The sequence below is a fragment of the Taeniopygia guttata genome, chromosome 3, assembly GCF_048771995.1.
Source record: "Taeniopygia guttata chromosome 3, bTaeGut7.mat, whole genome shotgun sequence".
Classification (NCBI taxonomy): domain Eukaryota; kingdom Metazoa; phylum Chordata; class Aves; order Passeriformes; family Estrildidae; genus Taeniopygia; species Taeniopygia guttata.
The window spans coordinates 76,053,321-76,077,241 of NC_133027.1; the positions used below are offsets into that span (position 1 = coordinate 76,053,321).

The 23,921-nt window shown below is 39.4% G+C and overlaps 1 protein-coding gene across 49 annotated transcripts in view; it reads left to right on the forward strand.

Annotated features, from left to right (window-relative positions):
- Positions 1-2,415: 2,415 nt before the first annotated feature.
- The window catches only part of LOC115494396 (uncharacterized), a 432,669-nt gene continuing 411,163 nt past the window's right edge, over positions 2,416-23,921 (forward strand). For 47 of the 49 annotated variants that reach the window (XM_072926076.1, XM_072926085.1, XM_072926083.1 and 44 more), the window contains exon 1: positions 2,416-17,941. In XM_072926076.1, coding sequence (XP_072782177.1) covers positions 10,744-11,487 — 744 coding nt within the window. In that variant the 5' untranslated portion in view covers positions 2,416-10,743 and the 3' untranslated portion in view covers positions 11,488-17,941. The remainder of the gene's footprint in view (positions 17,942-23,921) is intronic. The other 2 variants (XR_012054697.1, XM_072926090.1) reach the window with 2 other exon arrangements.

Consider the following 23,921-nt stretch of genomic DNA (forward strand, 5'->3'; position numbering starts at 1 on the left):
CAAAATGTTTGTAAAATAAAAAAAAACAAACACAAAAGCAAATAAAATAAATAAAGAAAGAAAAGAAGATGGAAAACCATTTGGAAACACCTAAGAGAGTCAGAATCTGTCACAAGCCTCTGAAAATTTTACCATCAATGTAAGTAGCATTGTCAGTAGTAGTAGTTTTGATGAACAAGTTTATCATAAAGAATAGAAGTGGTATGATAGCTAATGTTAATTTCCAGCTAGTGAAGTCCAAGGTGTTTTCTGCTACTGTCTTATGAAAAGAGAAGCATATTCAAAATCAGTAGGTAAAATAATGTATTTTACATCTTGAGACAAAAAGAAAGCCACCTTGATGAAAAAAATGTAATTTCTCGCATGAGTAGTGTGGGAAAAAGACTAGCAAATGTGCTTTTCTTCTGAACATGAAAATGTACTGATGGTGGAGAAGAATATTTTCAGTTCATTTGGAAAGACAATGGACATCTGTTGCAATGCTACTTATGGACTTGAAGGAACAAAATTTTTCTGTGACAGATTTCTATTATAGCCTTGTGCAATTGCTAAACACTGGATACTTTGGGCATTTTTTTAATTTATTTGAGCCTCTAAACTCTTTTGTGTGTTATGCATATTGGGAAATACTCCTGGCTATGTGCAGTTTAGAATTCAAAATATATGTAGAGAAAGATATTTACTTTCCTGTCAGGTGAGGACAAATATCACAGGGCTCTGATGCCCTGGTGCTGTATGCTGCTGCTGAGTACCTCCTTTTCCATTTTCTCTGGATGTGAGGGGAAGATTAAGAAATCACACTGAAAGCTTTCAAGTTTCCATATATGGCTGCATCTTTAACGTTTGAGCTGCTGCAGTGGCATATAATCTTAAAAAATTCAAAGTCCTATAAACAAACACTGTAGCAAATTTTGCTTTAAATTTTTACTGACTTCTATTTGAGTACCAATGGCAAATTGGTTTGGATACCATACCTGTGTAGTTCCTGTTTTGCAGCCATTTCACATGCCCTGTTGCAGGGCTGTGCTAAAAATAATTCTTTGGGTCCTTTGAACTATCCAATCAGCTCCAGTCATCTGACAACTTCCTATTTTCCTCCTTTTTACTTTCTGCTCTATTTGTGTTATGAATTTTATGGTAGAGCAATTTCTTTCTTTTTTTTTCCCCTTGAGGACTGTGCGAGTAGAACAGACTGGCATCTCTAGAGCCTCTTCTATCCTTTTAACTTCTATCAGCTGAATTTATTCCCAGTAATTGGAAATTAAATGTGTAAAGCTTTTCTGCAGGGCTGTGTTTCCAAAGTTTATGTAAAGTAGAGAACAGTGTCTACTGAAGACTGAGTTAATAGGCTGGAATTTGCAAAGATCTTTTCAGGAGTTTCTTCCTGCCCTGAGACAAATAATTTGCATCCAGTATTATATACCTGAAAGGCTTGGAATGAAATGAATGCTGTGCCATATTTGAGTAAGTTGAGGGCTGATGGGAAATGAAAGATGGGCTATGCATATAGGGAAGCCACCGGTCAGCCTAAACCAATGAGGCTGATCGGAAATTTCAGCTCCCTAGTCTTCCTGCAAAGTAAATTTTCCTGTGAATTGCATAAGGCCCTCATGCAAAATCACTATCGGCCTCATAGAAGCATCATGTAATGCTTATCAAGAGCTTTCTAAAATGCTTCAGATGGTGTCTTCATGTTGGCGTAGATTAAATGAATGTATTTGGGAATCCTGGTACTTTCTTTTGAAGCTGAAGCTGTATTATGAACCTGCTTAGGAAGTGACAAGAAAGGACTACAGGGTGAATTCAAGATGGTTTTTCATTGACAAGACCTTGACACAAGCCTGTGTCATAGATGAAGTCTTTTGTGTATCTTGTTCCTTTTGCTGCTAGCTTTCAGTCACAGTAAAACAGAGTTCGCAGGATTTGCTTTGAGCTCCCATTTTGTTTGATACCTAACTTCCATCTGACAAAACAGTTCTGACACACATATTCCCCAGGAATAATGATGCTATGGGAAATGCTATAGCAGACATTCACATGGTAAACAGGAAAGATTTTTTTTCACATTCTTTCAATTTGAACTTGTACCAAGAGAGGATCTTTGTCATCATTTTCAGCCAAGTCAGTCAATATAAAATGTACCATGGGAAAACTGGAGTGGAACAGTATTCCTTTTGCAGATGTGAGAAGGCTTTTTGTCAGGGACTCATCACTAACTCTTTTTCTGTGTTTTAGTAGCAACTCTGTATTTTAAACAAGAGAATCCAGTGACTGAGAATGCTATAATTTAATGTTTATGCTGTTGCAGTCAAGGCTAATGTGGTTGACACAGCCTGGAATTGTCTTTTCTATGAATTTTACAGGGTAGGCTGACAGTTGTAACCCATTTTGTTTTCCTTCCATAAGAGATATTACTGCCATTTTTGTCCTGAATTGAGGAGAATACAGAAAACTTCAACGGAGAGAGAGGATGGGCTGGAACAGGCAGAATTCTTTTCCTTGCTAGAGCTTGTCTCTTCAAGTTTTCCTGCAGATAAACTGGTTGGGAACATCAGTTTCACTACTGTTACTTTCACCTTGAAAAAAAAAGTAAAATAAATAGACTATATTATGTGCTCTAATAATTTTAGAAATAATTAGAAACCAAATATGAACTGTGTAATTCTCCATAGTACAGTACAGGGTTAGTCCAAATTTTTCACGTGCTTTTTTATGTGCATGTCCATAAAAGCAACTATTTTTAAAATGCGTGGTTTTCCCACAGCCTGTGTGCTTCTTCAGCACTATACCCATATTGCAATCATTATCTGTTTAAAACAGAAGTAACCCAGGAGAAAAATGTAACATGCTCTAATTTCTACATGCCAAGAAAGAATGAGAGGGAAATGCTTGTGAAAATTGCTCTAGAGAATGATGTTAAAAAACAAACAAACAAACAAACAAACAAAAACACCAAAAAAACCCAACACTATTTTTACTCTGAGAACAGTTGCATTTAACTTGATAATAAACTGCCTGGATACTTCTGCTGGTTATATAGACTCAAAATAGCTACTGTGATCATTGGAAATAATAGAATCTCAACATTATGGCAGCAACAGGCTGAGAATATGCAGAAACATGCTTCCTAAATAAAGATGAAAAATAACTTGCAAAGACAAAACAATAATGTTTTAAAATGCTGAGAAATAATTTTTGAAGGATTTTTAGCATGTGGCCAATCCCCAGCTTGCTGAAACTTGTGTGTTTGAAGAGCAGGGAGAGCTTTAAAAATCTGCAGTCACTTTTCTCTCTTGTAGTCACATACAACTTTGATTGTGAGAGCTCTCAACCAGAAATCATTCTTCTCATCACTGTCACTGCACCAATAGGATCAGAGGGTGTTCTGTAAATCCTCTGTTAGACGAAGGTAAGTACCAGTGGTAAGGTCATCTCTGCCTCCCACCAAAGCCACAGGCATGTAGATACAACCAAACCAACTATACCCCTGTTCAGAAAATTCTTTGATAGGAGACCATGCTCATCATCTCTGCTCCCAGCATTATTATCTGCTGTAATCCAGAGGAGCAGAGCTGATGTGAAATCCTGCTCAAAGGGCCTGAGGCTTCGCTGTTCCCAAACAGGTACTCCTCTGATCACAGAGGTGATGAAGCCAAACTCCCTATTGATTTGTGGTTTTTTCCTTAGAATTGAAAAATTTAAGTTAGGTTTTCTGCTATCTTTACATATGCTTTTTGAATTCACCTCTGTTCTCTATTACAAATCATTCCTTACTGTGCTTTGACTGTGATACACAGAGTCACATACTCTGTAGAAGCTGGCTGAAAGAATGAAAATTATGGGGTGGACCCAGTTCTTTCCCTAAACAACTACCTCTTTTATCAAATATGGAACTTCGTTATTTATGAGGCTCTTCAGTGAAGTCTGAGTGATATCAGCCAATGTATTCAAAAGGTTTATGGTGGGAGAATGAAGGTGCCAGGGAGTGGGAGGTCTAGTGTGACGTTGCTGAAAAGCCACCTAAGATATCACACTGCCTTACAGTCCAAACTTTAACTTTAGAACTATGGTAAAATAATAGGATCTATTGAAGCCCCACATACTGTATGAATGCTGGCCAACTTTTGCTTTTGCCATTCCTGATACACAAACTAAATACTGCAGCTAGCCAGCTCAGAAACAATCTTGGCACCTTATTTTTCTCTTGAAGATGCATTGTGTAGAGACACTTTACTTCTATTTGCAGTGGGAAGCAATGCTTCCTATCAGACAAGCCTGGCTTTCAGGACTCTGGACTATTTTTCTAAAGTGTGAGCAGGAAACTGGGATGGAGATAAACAGCTATGCAGCAGATATTTAAAAACTATCTTAGGTTTTGGCTTGTTAAGGAATTCTGATTTTGTTTATGGATTTAAGATTAGAAATTCTCTTAAATCTAATCCTGAAGCTTGGAGCTGGTGATGGCATGAGCCTTCCCTGTGATACTGATGAGACTGAATGCTGTAACTGTTGAATATCTGGACTGTGGTGCTGTTCCCAGATTCTGTAAACACTTTTTGATAGATTAGTTTTATTTAAGGGCTCAATTTTTTCCTATGTATAAAAGCCTGCCCTGCACAGCAATCAGGTTTGAATTATCCCAGTTTGATGGTGAACCTCCCTCACTCATCTTCCTGCTGTTTTCCCTCTGCAGCTTAGAGCTTTCAGCTCTGTCATGGTGACATGTGAAAAAATTTGGGCTGGATTCTGGCTCTATTCATATGGGTTTCCACAGAAGGGTCCTGTTGACTTCCTTCATAAAGATAGCCTTAAAGTGGGACTGGAACAGGTATAAATGCTTTAGTCATGGTTCATGGCTTCAGCTCCTGAAGTTAATGCCTATTTAGACTCCAAAAGTAGCAGTGTAATTAGTGCTGATTGGGAGTGACCTCAGAAGATCTGCTCTAATAATGCAAACGCTGATTGCTCCCTTTCCCCAGCTTTGGATCTTTCCTTTGGCACAAATGCTGGTGCAGGCCCAGTTACAGAGCACAGATTACACATCTGACTCAATACAGCATCCATCCAGCCTGTTTCTGTGCCAGAGATAACTGAGAAAGAGTCTACCCTCATCATGCCTCTTCCATAACAATAGTATGCCTCTGATTAATGCCATGAGTCTGTGCAGCCCCTGATCTGTTCCATAGATCTGAACACAAAGCCACTCCAGATGAATTAGTCTGGTTCAGGCTCCTCACTGAAGCTTATAGCAAATATAACCAACCCTTCAAATGGATCCCCTGCCCTCTGCTTGATGGTGTTTTTTATATAATATCAATATGAAATGAAAGCAAATGGAACTAGTGACTGTGACAAAGTACGTAACAACCGTAAGATATTTGCATTTCAAGGCATTTGGGGGAAAGATAATATCCATAAAACTTACACCAATAGATCTGATTTCTTTGCAGCTTTTTTGTTGCTCATTGCAAACAAAAGCCCCACTGAAGAAATAACAATAATGGAAGGAATGTTGTCACTTCTTTTCCCTTTACACAAACATAGTTTGAGAATAGCAATATCTCAGAGGAAAGAGAGGCTTTGTTTTTTGGTGCCTTCATGTTTCAAGAGTAACAAAGCTGTATTGATGTACCTATATTTATGGTCATCATCTACAGAAGAGCTGGCTGGGAATGATAGGAGCTTTCATTTTTATTCTGAACTATACCTGGGTCCAGCTGTTTTGTGACTCCTGAGCATAAAGCAGAGATTCTTTGAAAGGAGGAGGGAAGCTGCTCTGTGCCAATCTGCAGAATGGATTCCAGCTTCAGAACAGACTTTTTAGCCAGGCAGATATGATGACCAATGCTGTGCTCAAAATGTGCTAAAGGGTTGTCATCTAGTTTTTCAGGAATCAGACATGCAGTGCAATGCTGCTCAAACTTCTAAGAAATTTATTTAATTAGGTATGCTTTTAAGATTAATATACAGCATCAGTATAGTGGTTTGGGTTTGTTTGTTCATTTATTTATTTGATTGCAGGATTTTTCTCTTGATTTTGTTTGTGGGTTTATTTTTGTTTCGTTTTTCCATTTGTTTGGGTTTAGATTTCCTTCTATCTGCCCTGGAATCAAATTATGGGATTGTAAAGCTAATGCATATGTGATAGGAAAAATGTGTTAAGGAGATGAGGGTCTTGATTGTGGCCCTAAAGCCAGTCAAATGTGTGTCTGTTGCTATCTGCCAGGGAAAAGGGTGTCTTCCACTTTATTTCTCATGCACTCTCACTGTGTCATCAGCTTGTCTATATTTTGATTCAGCAGCTTGATGCAAGTCCAGAACTCTGGTCTGACAGTCATGGAAGCTCAGTTTCTCTGTAGCTTTTAAGATTTTCTATCCTTTTTTGTCTTTCACCTCTTCCACAGGCCATTTATCGTGTGGTTTTTGCCCCCTCTTTGATTTTAAGTGTATGGACTTGCTTATATCCTGTTTCTCATGTGACAGATGTTCTGGTACATAGTCAGCTCAAGTCATCTGAAATTCCTCTGGAGAGGCTCGTGTCTTGTCTTGATTCTGCCTTTGAGTCTCTCACTAGATACCAGTGTGACTGTGTGAGGATTTGGGAATTCGGTTTTGCTGGATTTGGCCTTTTGCTGGTACTCCATTCTGCTTGGTCTAAGGCTAAAAATCTTCAGCCACTGACTGCTGTCAGCAATACAAATACCCCTTTCCTTGAAGATTAAAATATTTTTGATAGAAAAGACTTGGTACTCTGTCGATGAAAGAAGTTTCCTTAGCACTATATTTCTGGAGGATAGCCAGCGTGGGGGAAAAACCCAAGCCTTACTGGGGGACTAGATGTAAGGTCTTGGTCCTTCAGAATCTTATTGTTTGAAATATCTGAATCACATGATCTCTTTAGAACCAGAAGCAGTCTCAGTCTGTGTGGAGGGTAGGGTGGTGGTCAAGGCCCTCTGCACTCCTGTGTTGACAGGAAGGCTGGTGCAAGACTTGGAAGGGAAACTGTACCAGTGAAAGAAGCAGAAATAGTTAGCACAAGTCACTGGGAAAGTGATCAACATGACCCATGCTGCAGGGCTGCCCCTGCTCAGTGTCCTTATCCAGAACCTGACACTGAGCTTGGCATATGTGTGTGTCTTTTGCTATGTGCATCCCAAACTTCCCTGACTCTTGGGAAGCTATGCTCAGCAGTACAGAGCTGCTTTGTCACACTTTTAAACCTCTCTTCCACTCTCATGTTCTGCAGGCAAAAATATCCCTCTGCCTCCTTCAGGAGGTATATTAAGAGGAGAGATGAAAATTCAGTTAACAAATCTTTCACTCCACAAGTGCCAATTATGTGGGGGTGTTTCTCAAATGGTCTAAATGATAAATATAGCTAGCTAAATTCAGAGTAACCATTTTCAACCTGTGTTTAGCACTGAAGTGGGCTGTTTCTATTTTTAGGCCAAAGAAGAATTTGTGTGCCTGAAATCCCATCCAAGTTCTTGTAAGTATATCAGTCAGTCTAATAAAAGAGATTACCTCTTCCTACAGACCTTGCCTCACTTACATTCTTCAGGCATGTGACTACAACAACGGTGCTGGCTCATCTTTGCTGCTGCTTCTCTGCCACCTGCAGTGCACAGCTCGAATGTACATGACAGAAGACAAGGGGAAGCACACCAAGGTATTTCCTGACTTTACAGTGTTTCATTTGCAAGCTTAAAGGCCTTCCTGGAAGCATAGTAAAAGTTAAGTTGGAAAGGTGCTCTAAAGCTCCCCCAGTCCAGCCCTATTCCATGTTGGACTAATAAATTTTGTTTGGATGCCCAGCACCATATCCAGTGAAGTTGCCAACACTTCCAAGTATGGAACTTTCACAACCTCTCTGTGCGTGTTACTTCAGTGCTGAACCACTTTTTTACACAGATTTTTTCCTTACATCCAACCTACTACTCCTGCCTCTCATTAGTGGTCTAATCTCTGGTTAATACAAAAAAGCTCTTCCTGGGGTAGCCTGTGCTTCAGCTTCTCAGCAGTTTTAGTGCTCCTTTGCTGGACTTTCTTTGTAATTGTTTTGCTTGCTCTACAGACTGGACACCATGTTCCAGGCATGACCTAGCCATATAAAATATAGGGGAATAAGAGTTTTCCTCTGTCTGCTGGCTATGCACTTGCTTGTGTGGCCTAGTATGTGATTTGCTGCCTTCACTGCAAGGCATAAGGCTGGCTCTTGTGCAATTTGCCAAAAAGAATCTCCTAAGTACCCTTCTGCAAAGCTGTTACACACTCAACTCATCCTAGCATGTACAGCTGTGTGGGGTTAGAGCACCCTAGCTGTATGCTGCTTCTTTTTGGTCCTCAAGAGGTTTCTATTGGCCAATTCCTCCAGCCTGTCAAGATCTCCCAATGTTGGTGAGAATGTCGCGGCAAAACAAGTTTCATGCTATCATGATCAACAAGTCTCAGTTTATTGGAGTTGATTACAGTTTCTTTAGACAAGCACTAATTAGTTCATACATATTGCAGAAGCGAAGCTCAGGATTGGTTACCTTTCTATTAACACATATATCTCTTTGCGATAAGCCTTGTAGTTACTGTTTCTTTATACTTGATTACTTTTCTGCATACTAAGCAATATTTCATTTTTAACGAGACACCTGTATGCTCAAGGTTGTTAGGAGATATCTGTTTCTCAAGGTTGTTAGGAGACATCTGTTTCTCAAGGTCATAGTTTTCATGCTACAAGTCACATATTCTCACACTCTCATCAACTTAACTTTTTCGTGTCCCTTGCTGCGCAGCTATTCTTTAGCTAAACTCTCGACATTTCCCCTGTTTTTTCTATAAGCAAGCAAGGATGTGTTCTATTTTTGTTCTATAATTGACATTAAAGTCTTTTGCAAGCACTGAAATACACATGGCAATGCAAGCATTAAAATTACTATAATTAACAATTCTATTATCATAAGCTGCAAAAGGTGTTTAAGCTAACTCGTAATTTTTCATGATTTAAATGATAATTTTAAAAATGTATCATTTCTCTGTAACATTTGAACATGTTGTTGCAAACGCTGAATTTTCTTATGAATAGATTCAAAACTATTTTTTAAATTCATACAGCACATTCTTTCAAATTTTTTGCACTCATGTCTTTGTGCTATTTGAATTCATTTGAGCTCGGGTCCATGTTTTGAACTCTGCCATGGGACCTAACGAGACTCCCTCTTTTTCTTTTGCCATTGAAAGACAATGGCAAAATGAACAGAAAAATCACAGGCATTACTAAAACTTATTAAAACTTAGTAAAAAATTCTATAACATCATTAAAAACACACTTATAAAATAAAAAAAAAAAAAAACCTCAAAGCCCGCGATCTTTTGTGGGTGAAACACAAATCTTTGCACAATCCACTTTTGCTGTGCATCTTCTGATTCACTTGTGGAGAGATCAGTGCTCTCTTGCAATTGATAAGTTCCACATTCTTCACTGAAATCCATCTAGATTCTGCACCTGTTAAAACACAAACAAACCTAACACCTCCCACAGGGACTGGAGGGTCCTCTCTCAATTCTGTTCCCTAAAACTTGCATGAAGAAATGGAGATATCAACATTTTTGTTTTAAACATGAAAAAACATTAAAAACAAAACAATGCATATAGTAAAGAAACTAACAACAAATAAAAATCAATTAGATAATACACAATTAATATTACATATAAAATCACAGTTACTAAGTGCTACACTATCAAATTGTCATTCCAGAGTCTGCAGCAGCTGACAAACCTTAAAACAACAGAGATTTGGATAAAACATGTCCGAATCATGTCTCTCCAAACTCCCTTTGAGGCTCAGCTGCCCTATAGGATCAAATTGTCAAGCCAAAAGGACTTGAATACTTTTTGATGCAGAAAACACCTGGGTCAATCACACCATCCACGTAGAGCCAGAGCTTGGCCAGAGCTCAAACCCTAATTGGAGGATATGTATTAACACATTATAAAATGAAAGTCTTAGAAATAACTGTTATAAGTAGAAAAAACCCTAATATTAAAAATTTATCAAACCATCAAATAATTGAACCTGTCCAAAATTTCTTTCAAGACAAAAATTCTCTAAATACAACAAACCTTTTCTTTAGAAATCTGAAAATTTGACTGAAATCTTGAACCAAAACTTGGACAATAAATTTTTAAAAGAAGATGAATTGCAGCTGCATAGAAGATTAGACAAAGAAATTACATGAGTAGTTAAAAAATCAAAAACACAGGATCCTGAAAAAACACATCTTGCAATCAATCACCTAAAAAGACAATAAAACATATGAAAACTGACTGTAAATATTAAAACAACACCTCAATACCTTAACATCTTAATAATAATTCTTATCACAAAAATCAGACAACTTACATTATTTGATCAGCCTATCAACAAGAAATGTTTAAAATAGTTTAAAACAATCCTTTCAAAGCATTCATATAACATTAGTAACAATCACTACTTATCATTACCTACAAAAACTTGACAATCATCATTTATCTTATTATCTACAAAGCTCAAAAATCATCATTACCTATATTATTATCTATAAAAACTCAAAAACAGAAATTGTGAACTCAATACCAACATTCCATCTGACTGACTTTTCTCAAATCTTTGTTTTCAGAGACATTTTTGGCAATTAAATAATTATTAACATTTCTATCTTTTTACAGTGATTTTCATCTATATTGTATTTGAAATAACATTGATTTGCATAATGTCCATCCCTCTTGGTATCTTGGAAAACAATTGGTACTGCTATACTTTTTCATTATGTCTTCTGACTTTTGCAAGGAATTGGAAAAATGCTGTTGAAATTTTTGCTGTGGTGTTGCAATCCCTCCATCAGTGGCACTGCTGCTCTCGGCGTTGTTGCTGCCGTGGCAACCAGGCTGTGCAGCGTCTCCGCCGCCATTGCGGGGTGCTGCGGGGAGATGAGGGGGCGGCGCCGTCTCGCTCCCGTCCTTGCTGCGTCACTGTGGGGACGGGAGAGGAGACGCCCCTGATGTGGCCGCGCCCCGCCTGCTCCGACTCCAGCGCGGCCGAGCCCCCGGGAACGCCCATCTCCCTCCTCGCGTTGTTGCTCAGCAACAAGGAGCCTTGTCTCTCGGCTGAAGTCTGCTCCGCCCCGGGGCTGCCTCGGGCTCGGTGCTGGCTGGCCCCGCTCTGCCTGGCCCCGCGCTTGCCGCTCCGTGCTGCCACTTCGCTCTGCCGCTTCTGCGGTCCGCCCGGGCGGCTGGCCGGTGCTCACCGCCGCACCCTGCTGCTCTCCGCCACAGCCCGTTGCCTTAGTTCTGCCAACCCGTTCCACAAGGGACGAGGAAGGGCTTTCTTTAACTTTTTCTTGCCTTTGTATCTTGTTTCTAAGCTCCAGCACTATTTTCTTGTCTTTTTTGCCCTCTATCACTGCGTCCCAAAGCAGCTGCCCCAGCTCTTGCGATTCGACTTTACTAAAAATTAGCGAAGACATTTGCAGCTTGCCTTTGTTTCTTGCCCACAGAACCAACTATTCCAAATCGGCTTCTTTAACTTTTTCAGTTCTCTTTGAGAGAATATGAAAGAGAAGCTGTACGGAAGCCTGGAGATCCCTATCTAAATAAAGCCCTTTAAATTGCCTCCGTCTGAGAAACGAGGTGAAAAGGTTATATGCTGCTTGCCTATCCATTACTCACGTCAGCGCTGTTGCAGACCTTCTAGGCTTTGGCAGCACGTATCAGCTGAGCACGCCGTTGTGGTCACTCAGGGTGCGGCTCCAGGTAGTGGAGCTTAATCGCCGTCCGTCTAGCTGCGGGACCCGAACCCAACGCAACGTCTCACAGATCCAGGCGGGGGGGGTCCCGTCCGTTCGGGCGCCATATGTTGGTGAGAATGTCGCGGGAAAACAAGTTTCATGCTATCATGATCAACAAGTCTCAGTTTATTGGAGTTGATTACAGTTTCTTTAGACAAGCACTAATTAGTTCATACATATTGCAGAAGCGAAGCTCAGGATTGGTTACCTTTCTATTAACACATATATCTCTTTGCGATAAGCCTTGTAGTTACTGTTTCTTTATATTTGATTACTTTTCTGCATACTAAGCAATATTTCATTTTTAACGAGACACCTGTATGCTCAAGGTTGTTAGGAGATATCTGTTTCTCAAGGTTGTTAGGAGACATCTGTTTCTCAAGGTCATAGTTTTCATGCTACAAGTCACGTATTCTCACACTCTCATCAACTTAACTTTTTCGTGTCCCTTGCTGCACAGCTATTCTTTAGCTAAACTCTCGACGTCCCAAACTGTTTTTTTCTATCTCTCTACTTTTTGTTAAGCATTTAATTCCCTGTCCTCCTGTGCTCGTCCCTGTGCAATGCAGACATGTTCAAAGACATGGTTCCCTTTCAGAGCAGTGCTTTCTTGTATTATAGACTACAGAGGCTCGGTGGGGTTGGTTTGTAGTAGCAGACAAGTCTTAATTGGGAGATGGCCTTGGAAGGGGAAGGGCCTCTGCTGCCAGGAGCCTTTGGAAGCTTTAGCTTGACAGGATGCAGACATATGCCCTAGTAGGAGCTATGAGCCCTCAGATGCACCTTATATTGTACTTTACCTCATCTCCTTTCTACTTAGATCTTAAAGCTTCAGCTTAAACAAGGACTGAATTAAAGGCTGACTTTGTGTAGAAGTTTTTAGGATACTGTGTTGTGCCCAGAGAGGAAACTGAGTGACAGCATCTGGATATGAACTTTTTCCAACACAGCTTGAGATTTCCCTTCAACCCAGACTGTATTCTGAATGGGGAAACACAATTACTCCCCTTCTCTGCTACACACCTAGACAGCCTAGTGCTACATTTCTAGAATAATAACAGCAGTCTCCACTAGAGGGTTTTATGTCAGTTTAAAATAAAAAGAGGAGCAAGTATAATCAGCTACTCAGATACTCCTCAGCTGCAGCAGTTACTGCTTATCCTTTGTTCAACAGGAGGTAATATGCTTTTTCTCTTGTATGTTTTTATAAGAAAAATCACGACCTTCTTAGACTGCTCATTTCCGTCCCTCCAGCACAAGTCAATCATAGCAACAATTAAATAGTTCTGTAATTAAAAATGTCATTTTCGAAAGAAACAGGTAAAAATTGGGTGTCGAGGAGGAAAATTAAATTTCTTTCCCCCTCCTCTTTGTGTCATATTTTTGATGAAAGAATAATATAGTTCTGCCCTATTAGATAACAGTTTATAAAATTTACTATGTCTTTCAGTTTCACAGTTTGTTTTCCTGGGTAGCAAGAGCAGTTATAGTCTGCTCTTGGTCACTGCAGGCTGCTCACCTGGAAACTGGGAAAACTGGGAAAAGCAACACTGGAGATAGTTGTTTATTTTTTTAATTCTTGAACTCCTAAAATCTTTCCAGCCATGCTACAAGTATGTTTTGTGTTCTATTTTCTCTTGTAGTCTCTTGTCCAGGCTAAATTGAATTCTTGCACCCATGTACATTTTCTCAGTTATGGTTTCAACTTACTCTTTTCTAGAATCATCCAGTTGTCTTAAATGTTTCCTGAAGCATGGTGACTGAAACTGAACATAACATTTGGTCAAAGCCCCTTCTGTATTGGGAACACTGACAAAAGTATACCCACTTGCTATATGTTGAACACTTATTTTTCTGTATATCCCAAAATGGTATTTGTCTTGCTCACCACACTGGCAGTCTTGATGTGTGCTGACCAACTCATCCACCATGTTCCCAGATTTCTACTGAGCCAGCTGCTGCTGGCCACTGGGAAGCTGCTTATCTCTGCAGAGATTGAAGTTCATACAGTTCTGAGAACTTTCCAGTTTATCAAGAGCATTTTCAGTTCCAATCCTGTCTCTAAGAATACCTGTATCCCCTCTCCATTTCATGTAATCTGCAAGTTTAAGAAGTGTACTCTGTATTCCGTCATCCATAGTGTAAACAAAAATGCTGGGAAAATTAGAGACTGATTCAGGATAAATCTCCATGTAGAATTGCTTGTTACTTCTTCCATTTGGATGGGGAGTCTTTATAAGTATTCTTTGAATGTAACTGTATTGAGTTCTTGATGTTTTTATTTTGCACCCAGTTAGCCTGTTGATTCAGATAATTTTCTTTTCTTTTCTTTTTTTTTTTTGTTTACTTAAACAGTAGTACAAAAGACAATGCCAAAAGCCTAAGTAGATTCAAAATATGCAACAGCAACTGCTTCTCTTGCACCGATGTTCTTGAACCATCATACTGGCTATTATTCAGCTCCTTGTTAGCTCCTTATTTGTCATGTGGAGCCTTAGAGCAAGTTTACCTTTTACCATGCTTTTTTTTTTTTTTTTTGTCTGTTTGTTTTTTGGAAGTTGAAGGTAAAGTTTATTAGCTATTCTACTAATTTTCCCTCTCCCTTCCTTTTAAGCACAGGCCCTAAACTTAGTGTTCTTAGAGTCTCAATAGTCCACAGCTATCCTCAAAAGTGACTGCTAACCTGTTTGAGACTGTTTCAGGCAGTTTTTCACATATGGTAGACAGATGTTCATCAGGTTTAGCCAAATTAGCAATGCTTTACTTTGAGTGTTACCTAATCTGGTCATTCAGGCTATTAGGTTTTCTAATATTTATTTGGCTTTCTCTCACTGATATTGCCTGTCACCTTTCCAGTGCTAAGTGAGGGAAAAGGAATTATTTGGTACACCATAGAGAGAAATCAGCCTTAGGCCCAATGTAAATGAACTGGCAGGGAAAGCTGCACTCACAAGCAGCAAAATTCATGGGGAGACATTGGGGGAAAAAAAGCCAGAGACTGTGTTATCAACGAATGTGGGCAGAGGCTAAGCTTCACAGGAACATACAGGTGCCTCCAGGTTTTTCTGACTATTTGTATACTGCTGTGGATAAGAATCATACACTCTTTAAGATTTGAAAGGAACTTTAGGACCATGAAGTCAAACCATTAACCTAGCACCACTGCTCACCACTAAAACCATATTTCCAAGTGCCATATCCACGCACTTTCAGGGATGGTGACTCAACCACTTCTCCAGACATCCTATTCCAATGCCTGACCACCCTTTCAGTGAAGAAATTTTTCATAATATCCAAGCTAATCCTTCTCTGGTACAAGAGCCGTTTACTCTCATCCTTTCACTTGTTACTGGGAAGAAGAGCTTGACCTTCCCCTTTGTACAACTTCCTTTCAGGCAGTTGTAGAGAGCAATAGGGCCCCCTTTGAGTCTCCTTTTCTCCAGGCCGAACAACTCCAGCTCCCTCAGCTCCTCCTTGTCAGACTAGTGCTCCACACCCTTCACAAGGTTCCACTGCCCTCTCTGGACACACTCCAGCACCTCCATGTGTTACTTGTAGAGAGGGGACTGCAACAAACACAGAACTTGAGGTGCAGCCTCACCAGTACAGCGGGACTGCCCCGGTCCTGCTGGCCACACTGTTCTTGGAACAGGCCAAGATGCCATTGGCCTTCTTGGTCACCTGGGTACATACTGGCTCATGTCCAGCTGTCAACCAGAGAAGGTAGGAGAAAGCAGTATATTTTTGTAGGCCATATCTGTGTAAAATATTGTGTTCCAAAAGTAGAATACTTTTGTTGTGTGTTGAAAGATTTTGTAATCTAAAATTTTCCCTTTTTTATAGTATATTTTATCTTTTCTCCTTCTTTTAAATGTGTGTGTTACAACAATTCATTTCACCATGGGAAGAAACTGTCATGCAAGGAGACTGACTCCTTAGTGTGGAAATGGCTTACAGAACAAACCTTAAACTTTACACCTCTGGACACTTAAAAGCAAAAGAAGTTTGTAAGCCTTCAGAGAAAATAAAACAAGGATGATGGTCCTCTGCCAGAAAACAAACTTGTTCCATTATAGAAAGAAATCAATTTGCAGCTGAAAATGAGAGCGCAAGGAAGATTAGAAGATTTTCAGGTAACTTTTCATCCAGCATCCCTCTGCTTCCAGCAAAGCCTGCCTTTTTCTGCCCTAACAACAGACATCCACAGTCACCTGTGACTTGTGTTAGTGCCTCAGCAGATTTTTCTATTCCACTGGAAATACTAAAGTTGAAAGCACTGAAAAGGAAAGAGGAAGGAACTGACAGATTCCATGAAAGTCATCAAAAGAGATGAGTTAGATGTGTAAGAGGTTATGGTTGTAGAACTTGTCAAAGGGGAATACCAGTTCATCCCTTCACACTTGGCTGGTGTAGCTGAAACTGAACAGTTTAACAAGTTCTTGCATTTCCAGGAGGAGTTCATGGCAAACCATGAACTGTTACCAAATTATTTAACAGTAAAATATTAGAGTAGCATGGAATCAAGCTGGCTAAAGTAAGAAAAAGAGTTTCCAAGTGGATGGAAAAGTAAATTTTGCATTATCTTTCTAGGTGTATTGGTTGGATGTTCCAGAAAAATGAAAGAGGTTTAAGCAAAACAACCTCTCTCTTCTTTTCAAAGACCCAATCCCCCATGTTTGCTTAGTTGAGCAGTTGTAAGACACATCTACTACTATAGCCTGTTCAAAAACTGAAATTTCATGTAGATGAGAGAAATGTTTGAAAGAATTTGGCACTTTGTCCCTCTCTATAGTACTTATAGTCAGGTTTTCATCCTTTGTGAGATGCCAGTTTATTTATGAAGGGCATTTTATAGAGAATTTAGCAGTGGTGTTTGCTGGACTGTGGCTGCTAACACAGAAAATAAAGCTCAGGCTTGACTGAAACAGCTATTCCAAGAGAAGCCCAAGTATACCAAAAACTGGAAATGATCAAGCAAATAAGCAGAGGTTGTTAGTCTTGTATACCTCCAACATACCTCCATTGGATTTTAGGAAGTATCACCTGCCGTACAATTAATGAACTTGACACAAAAGCTGGCTACTTCCCATCTCAGTCAATATTGTCAAGCGACCTTTCTCCTCTGTCTCTGAGCTGAGAGGCCAGAGTAAAAGGAAGAAGGAATATGGGAGAACAGGAGAAGCAAAGTGCAGTATTATATCAGTATAACAACTTGATCTTGTAATTTTTGAAGCACCTTTTACCAGGAAACATTTTCCCCAGAAACAATTTGAATCAGTACAACTTTTGTGAGATGGAGCAATTCTGGTACAAAGCTTAACAGAAAGGTGTGCTAACTAGCAGTGATGTCAGTCTCTGTCCTTTGATTAAATAGTTGAACTTTCTACCAACCTTGGTTTTAAAGAAACATATTCACAAAGGAAAAATCTGACATAGTATATTATCTATCTAAAAGCTTGTTGTGAAAAATCTAATCTCAGGCACAGAGCACTTTGAAGTGAGGCCAGCAGCACTCTTGAGAAAAAGGTTCCCACAGCAGAGGAGCCCAGCACAGGTTGCCTAAGAGACCCCCTTCTTTCTCTTGCCCAGATTGATTACTCAGACTTGGCAATGTATAACTACAAGATTCTAGAGGTATTATTTTAACTGTTGTATTCCTTAGCTAGGGGTTCTTTGGTTATTTCTATATTAATTATGTCTTTCTGAGCTAATAGTTACTTTTAAGGAATGCAGTGTGTTCCAAGGTCAGCTTCTTGTCTTGCCCATTGCTCACACTTAAAAATCAAATGTATCTAATAAACTTCATGGACTTAATAATTTTTTTAAATTTAATCACTTGTGGTCTCAAAGGGGATAGCTAATTTATTCCTCATTTTTGCTTCTTCTCCCATTGTACACAGGTAAGCAAACAAGAACAGAGAATACAAATGTTAAGAGAGATGCCTGTATAGGAAGTTGATTTCCAGTCTGCTCCATGATTTGAACTGACATAATTTCATTCTGTAAGCTTCAGTATGTTAATGGAGAAAGGAGAAATCAAGGAGAAAAAGGAACTGCACACCTCTGCAAACCATCTGCACATGCACAGGCCACAAGACTGGAAAAAATATCACTGGGGAAAAAGGTGAATTGCCAATACTTATATTAATTGATTCAGGAGCAGAGTATGCTTTCAGTCACTGCTTTCATTTACTCATTTAAATTAGGGTTGTGAGTGCATGTCTCTGTGTGTGTGTCATTTCCTCCATTTTTTCTTGACTGACCAGCAAATTAAGCTGCATGGCTACAAAAGCGGTGTGATTTTTGTCTTTAGTGCATTCCCAGTTCCGTTTCTGCCCTACTGGTGAGACAAGCCCTTGCATGTGTCCCTGTGTTCCTATTGTGACTTTATGCCTTTTAATTAACTGCATAGCAACAAGCCATCACTCTTTCTTCCTGCAGTGTCCCCCAGGATACAAGAGAGTAGCATCACGTGCCATAGTCACATTTTCACTTGCTGAAACATCTCTGTATGGTCAGGAGAGAAGAGCAGACAGTGTTTAGGAAAGATAGATGAGTTCTTTCCCAGCTTTTCTCTAATTATGAGTAACACAAACTGGCACTGAACATCTGGCTATGACTGAAGCACTTTGTTAAAAACATTATTAAAAAAAACCCAAAAAAACCCCCACATACAACCTCCCCTTCCCCAAACAAAACCAACCCCTCCAAAACCCCAGCCTTCTAAATTTTGAGCCCTGATGTTAAAATTCTTAAAATGTTTTGTGAAAAAAAAAAAAAAAATCATTGTGTAACCTACTGGTGAATTATTTCTCCACCTTTCACTTTCATGGTAACCTATGTGTGATATTTCTTGTCTTACTTACCAGGCAGTTTTCTATTTGTTTTTTCTTTTGATTTTTTCACTATATTGAATATATATCTTTATATATATCTTGAATATCTTTATTTGGATAAAATCTGTTTGTTTTTATTCTTGGGCACTTAGGGCAGTGATTTGCATGTGGAACACAACTAAATTATTGTAGCTGAAAAGTATACTCTGATTCTGTACTCTATAATGTGATGGCAGTCATGATAGACTTTCTACATTGGTTCTCCTAGTGAAAACTCAGGGGGAAAAGAACTCATTCCTCTATATTTTTGGTGAAACAATTGCACATTAATATCCAACATTTATGGGCATGAGAAGGAGAAGAAGAGGACAGAGAAATCACTAAATCCTTGAGGAAGAGCAGCTACTTGGCTAAGTGAATTATGCTGAGAATGACGTTGCTACAGTTGAAATCCAATTGATCATCTCTAGAAAAAAAACCAAATGTGGCAGAATAAGTAAACCTGCTGTCACAGCACAAAAGGTATGGTTTTCCTGAAGCCAAACTGAAACAGGAATCTGTAATCTGGACTTTTAAGCATTTTTTGATAGTGTTCTTTCCTCTCAATTTATTTAGAGCATGAGCTCTTCTGGAGCCTCTGCTTATTAACACATTACAAGGTAGTATTTATTTGTCAGTATTAGCTCATTTCCTTGGTGATGCTATGGAGAAATTAAGTATTTAAAGTCAGATCTGGGCACTCCCTGACCTTATGTTTGACACTGGAGATCCAGTGCTCACCCTTTGCTTTATTTTTGACAACAGTTTCTTTTGGAGCAACCACAGGAGAGAAATCTGAGACAGCAGCTGCTTACAGAATAAGCAGAACATTGTCTGAATAGACTGTGCTGGATTTCTGAAATGTCAAACCTATTTGTTCTTCTGTCTTCTCTTTGGTAGAGCCACATAAGGTTTGGCCAGGTTTACTGGAGAAATGCTGCTGAGCAGGGGCTGGTGTTTGCCTCAGTGTTGCATATCCCTTTCCCTCACCTCTCCCTCCTGTGGCATCTCAGTTCTGGTGAAAGGAAAATGCATAAGGGAAGGTGTCTTCTACTATGGGTGTAGAAGGGAAGCACAGAGGAGATGTCAAAATCTGAGGGCAGAGCTATACCTGACTGGCCCTGCCCAGCCCCCTTGGAGTCTCTTCCCATCATGCTCACGGCACAGGACCCCATCTCAGTTCATCCTGGACCTGTCAGTCCCTGCCCATTTCCCTATCTCATCCTTTTGTAACCTTTCTATTTTCTTACTTTCCCTACTCCCAAACCTGACTGCTCTGCTTCTGACAGCTTCTTAGGCTCGTGTTCTCCATTGACCCAGAGGCAATCTTGTGGATTTGCTCTGAGGATTTCAGCCTAGTTATCCACTCTCTTCAGTAATGAGACTGGGAGTACCTGTGTGATATTGACAATCTGTTGAAATGAAATGAAAATTGATGATGAACATGGCACAGCTGACAGCCTAAGAGCTTTGTCTAGGTTGAGTATCACACTGCTCAGTGGCATAATACCAGAAAGGATTGTCCAAAAGCAAGGGGTTTGCATGAGTCTGAGTCCTCATACTTACTGGCAAAGTTTTGAATGGCTGAAACTTGCCATAGAAGTGTTTTGTTCAAAACCTGCCATAGAGGTGTTTTTTTTTTTTCTTTATGTTAGTCTTTATTCTCATCAATAAATAGCTTATTCAGAAGTTTTCATAAGAGCTAAAATTTACTGACAATTTAATTTTAAAAATGGCTTCGGATCTTTCAGCAACCCCTCCCACCCACCACCCGCTCCCCCCTCCACCAAAAACCAAATCAAAACCAAATTCAATTACACAACTTTTTACTCTTACTCTACATTTTATGCTTTTCATGCATTATCATAGGCTCTGAAGGTTCAGGTCAAAGGGATGAAATACAGACACTTGGGAAAGGAGTGCGGGTTCCTATGCAGAAAGCCAATACTGCTTTTGAAAGAAGCAAATAATATTTCAAATGCTATCAACACTTTTAGCAACAAGTGGGCAGATGGAATAGAGCAGAAACAATTAAATACAGTTCTTGAAGTTTTTTCAATGTCAGGTCTTGATGGAAGGCCAAAGAATTAGACCTTGTGGATGGACAGTTCTGGGAAAAAAATCTTTCTTTTGTACCAATCATTGTGAGAGAGGTGGTTAAACTCTGAGCAGGACCAAGGCTTTCTTTTGCCATTCCCCGCTGACCACCACCAAAGAGCTGAATGCCATCACAGTGACAGTTTTCACACAGACTGCAGCGTGCGCTGTTAAATTTCAGGCTGTGTCACTTTTGCTGAAGTGTTGATTTTGTTCCCTATTGTAGAGGCAGCAAAGCCTAGTTAGCCTTCTACTGTTGCCTGTGCTCTTTGGACAGTCCCTGTGCTTCCATGCTACTGGTGTGTGCCCCCAGTATTTTATATCACAACTTCCAAATCTCCTTACCACTGCCCCAAGCTCTGATCTGACTTCCTGCTCTCAGTAGGAAGTAATTCTCAGTAACTCTTGTGTTTGTTTAATGCTAAAACTTCAACCTTTAGGCTTGGAAGCTGTCCTGGTAGCCTCCCTGCTTTCTTGCTCTTGCCCACTCCATTGTCTGAACCTGAAGAATTACCAAGTCACTCTCTTTCACTAAGCTGCTGTTTCCTTTTTCTACCTATCCCTTTGTTTTGTAAATGTAACTCTAACAAGACTGGATGACTCAAGAGGCCTTTTATATCTTTGCAATTGTTGTTTCCAGTGTATTTAGTGTGTACACTATGCAATATTTACATTGTGCTCTTAAAAGGTATTTTGGATGATTCTGCAGTTAAGATATTGGAGTGGGAAAGAGACTCAGGGTCGTTAACTTTCACTAAGGTAAGCAGAAAGGTGACTAAGAGTGACCCAGTAATCTATGTCTTTATACTTGTCTACAGAGAGAATTCATGCTGTGTTGTTGTGGGATAGTCAAACTGGCATGAATTTAAGATGGAACACGATGTAGTATGGAATATTTATAGCTCATGCACATGCACATTTTATCTAGGCTATTCAGAGACTGATTTTGTGCAAGCTTTTATACATATTTTAAAGATAAAGGGGAAGAATATGACATTTTGTCTTCTGCCAAAGTGGTGAATGGAAATCATGAAAAACATTCCCAGAATTATCTGAAGGAGTTCTTGAGAGATTTGTCAGCTGTTCATATAAAAGGCAATGCCCCATAAGACTGTTCAGTTCTGAAGAGCAGTCTGTTTCCAGAGAAGTCTGGGCACATGTGCTATCCTAATGTCAACTTGCTAGATTTACATGAAAAGTAACAACTGAAATTTGAGTCATTTCCATGCTTTACTTACTACTGACAGCCTAAGATTGTATTCTTCCTCTAGATATGGGTTATGGGTAGTCCTTTCTATGTATAGGAAAACCATCCTTGAAGGGTGGACAGAGGAAAAGGTTTTTATACAGGACTGTTTTTTTGTTTGTTTGTTTGTTTTGTTTTTTAATAACATTAATTAGTAGATGTTAAAATATCTGGTAGGATTTTTGAAATCTGATGATGGAGAGAAATTAAGGATATAGATACGTAGACAGAGAACTAAGCTGTCCTCTTATGTTATTGTGATATCTAATAATGTGTAGTTGCGTCCCTCATTCAGCGACAAAGAGGTTTCCTCTTAGGAAAATAAGCTGCAGTTTTAATAAAGAAGAGAGTGATTGAATCCTCTTAGCTCCTCACAGACTGTCAGTTCTTCTCTCCTTTGCATCACTGAGCATTCAAACCTGGAGTCACTTTGCTGTAATTCACTGAACCTCAGTTTCTCTCTGCCCTATTAGAGCAACATTTGACCTCTGGGCATGTGTAATAATCTTCATTATATTTAACAACTATTTGCTTACATCTACATTTGTATATGATCTTGAAAAGATATTTGTGCAGCTGTTCTTCTCTTGTTCTTGTCAAAACTGAAGAAATAATAAAACAACGGATGAATCAGACTCCAGAAAATAAGAAGATGAGTGACAGGACACTTCTGAGTTAAGCAGAAAAGAGATATGGTACAAATTATGCCATTAGGGTTCTAAAGAGCCAGAAGGAAAACCAATAAAAATTGCCTGAGCTTTTGAGATTTTTCATGCTAGTGTGATCAAAATGTGCTGATATTTAATGAAATTGGATGTGTAATATTTTTTCTATTTCTTTTACTCCTGGTCTTATCTGAAACCAGTAGGTGTCAGTGGAAGACTTTCTAAAGTGTTAGAGATGTCTCAGGGCACTAAACCCTTCAGCTGGCAGAAACACAGTAACTGGATTTCATGCATATGATGAGGAGGTTAAACCTTGAATCACGTGCTTTCAAGTGCCCTTGCTAAGCTTCTTTTCAGCTTTCACTATATCAGTTCTGAATGCTGTAGTTATCCATATAATAGTCCAGTCCTTCTCGGAGGTTTGCTCAGTGCTTTGATTCAGTAACAGCACTGAGGTTTACAGTCTATTGATGCATTGCTCCAAAAAGTAGTATCTTTTGATAAGTAGTTCTTTTGATCTCTAAGGAATCTGTATTGGGATCTTCAAGTGGGATAAAAAATATATTAAAAAAAGGATAAACTAGGAAATCCTGTGAAATGTCACCAGGATAAAGTATAACCAGTCTGACTGTAGCACACCTGCATTTTATGATGTTAGTGAAAACCTGTTCTGAAAGCGATTTTCTTCCAGAGTGTGAGAACATACAGGTTAGTAAATTGTAAAGTGGTAAATAAGGAAATAGCTGTTCATGGGGTGATGTAAAGTTCCTCTTTGGGAGAAGAGAGAGATCCAAATCTTCTTAATCATTCTGTGTAGTGTTAGGAACAGTGCTTGAACAGTCAAACCAGCTGTGGTTGTGGGTCTTTTTTTCCTTCAGCAGCTAAACTGGCCCAAATTTCTCCCTAGTGTAGCTGTCTTCCCATCAATGAACGAATGCCTGAATGCAGCTGCTCTGATTATGTTTGTTTCTACAGCATGGTACAGATTTTGAGTTTCGTTGCTTTGCAGTCAACCACTTAAAAAACAGTAAAACCAGTCATTGGCTCTGGATCTCCCACAAGACTAATGAATAAAACAAACAGAAGTCTCCAAGCCAGGGCATATCTGAGGAACAGTTTTGCATAAAATGAGCTAAAAAACATTTTAAAAATGGGTAAATTTTTCTCCCTTTCTCCTCCTTGCCGGGTACTAATTTCAGAAGTACTAACTCAGTTAACCTC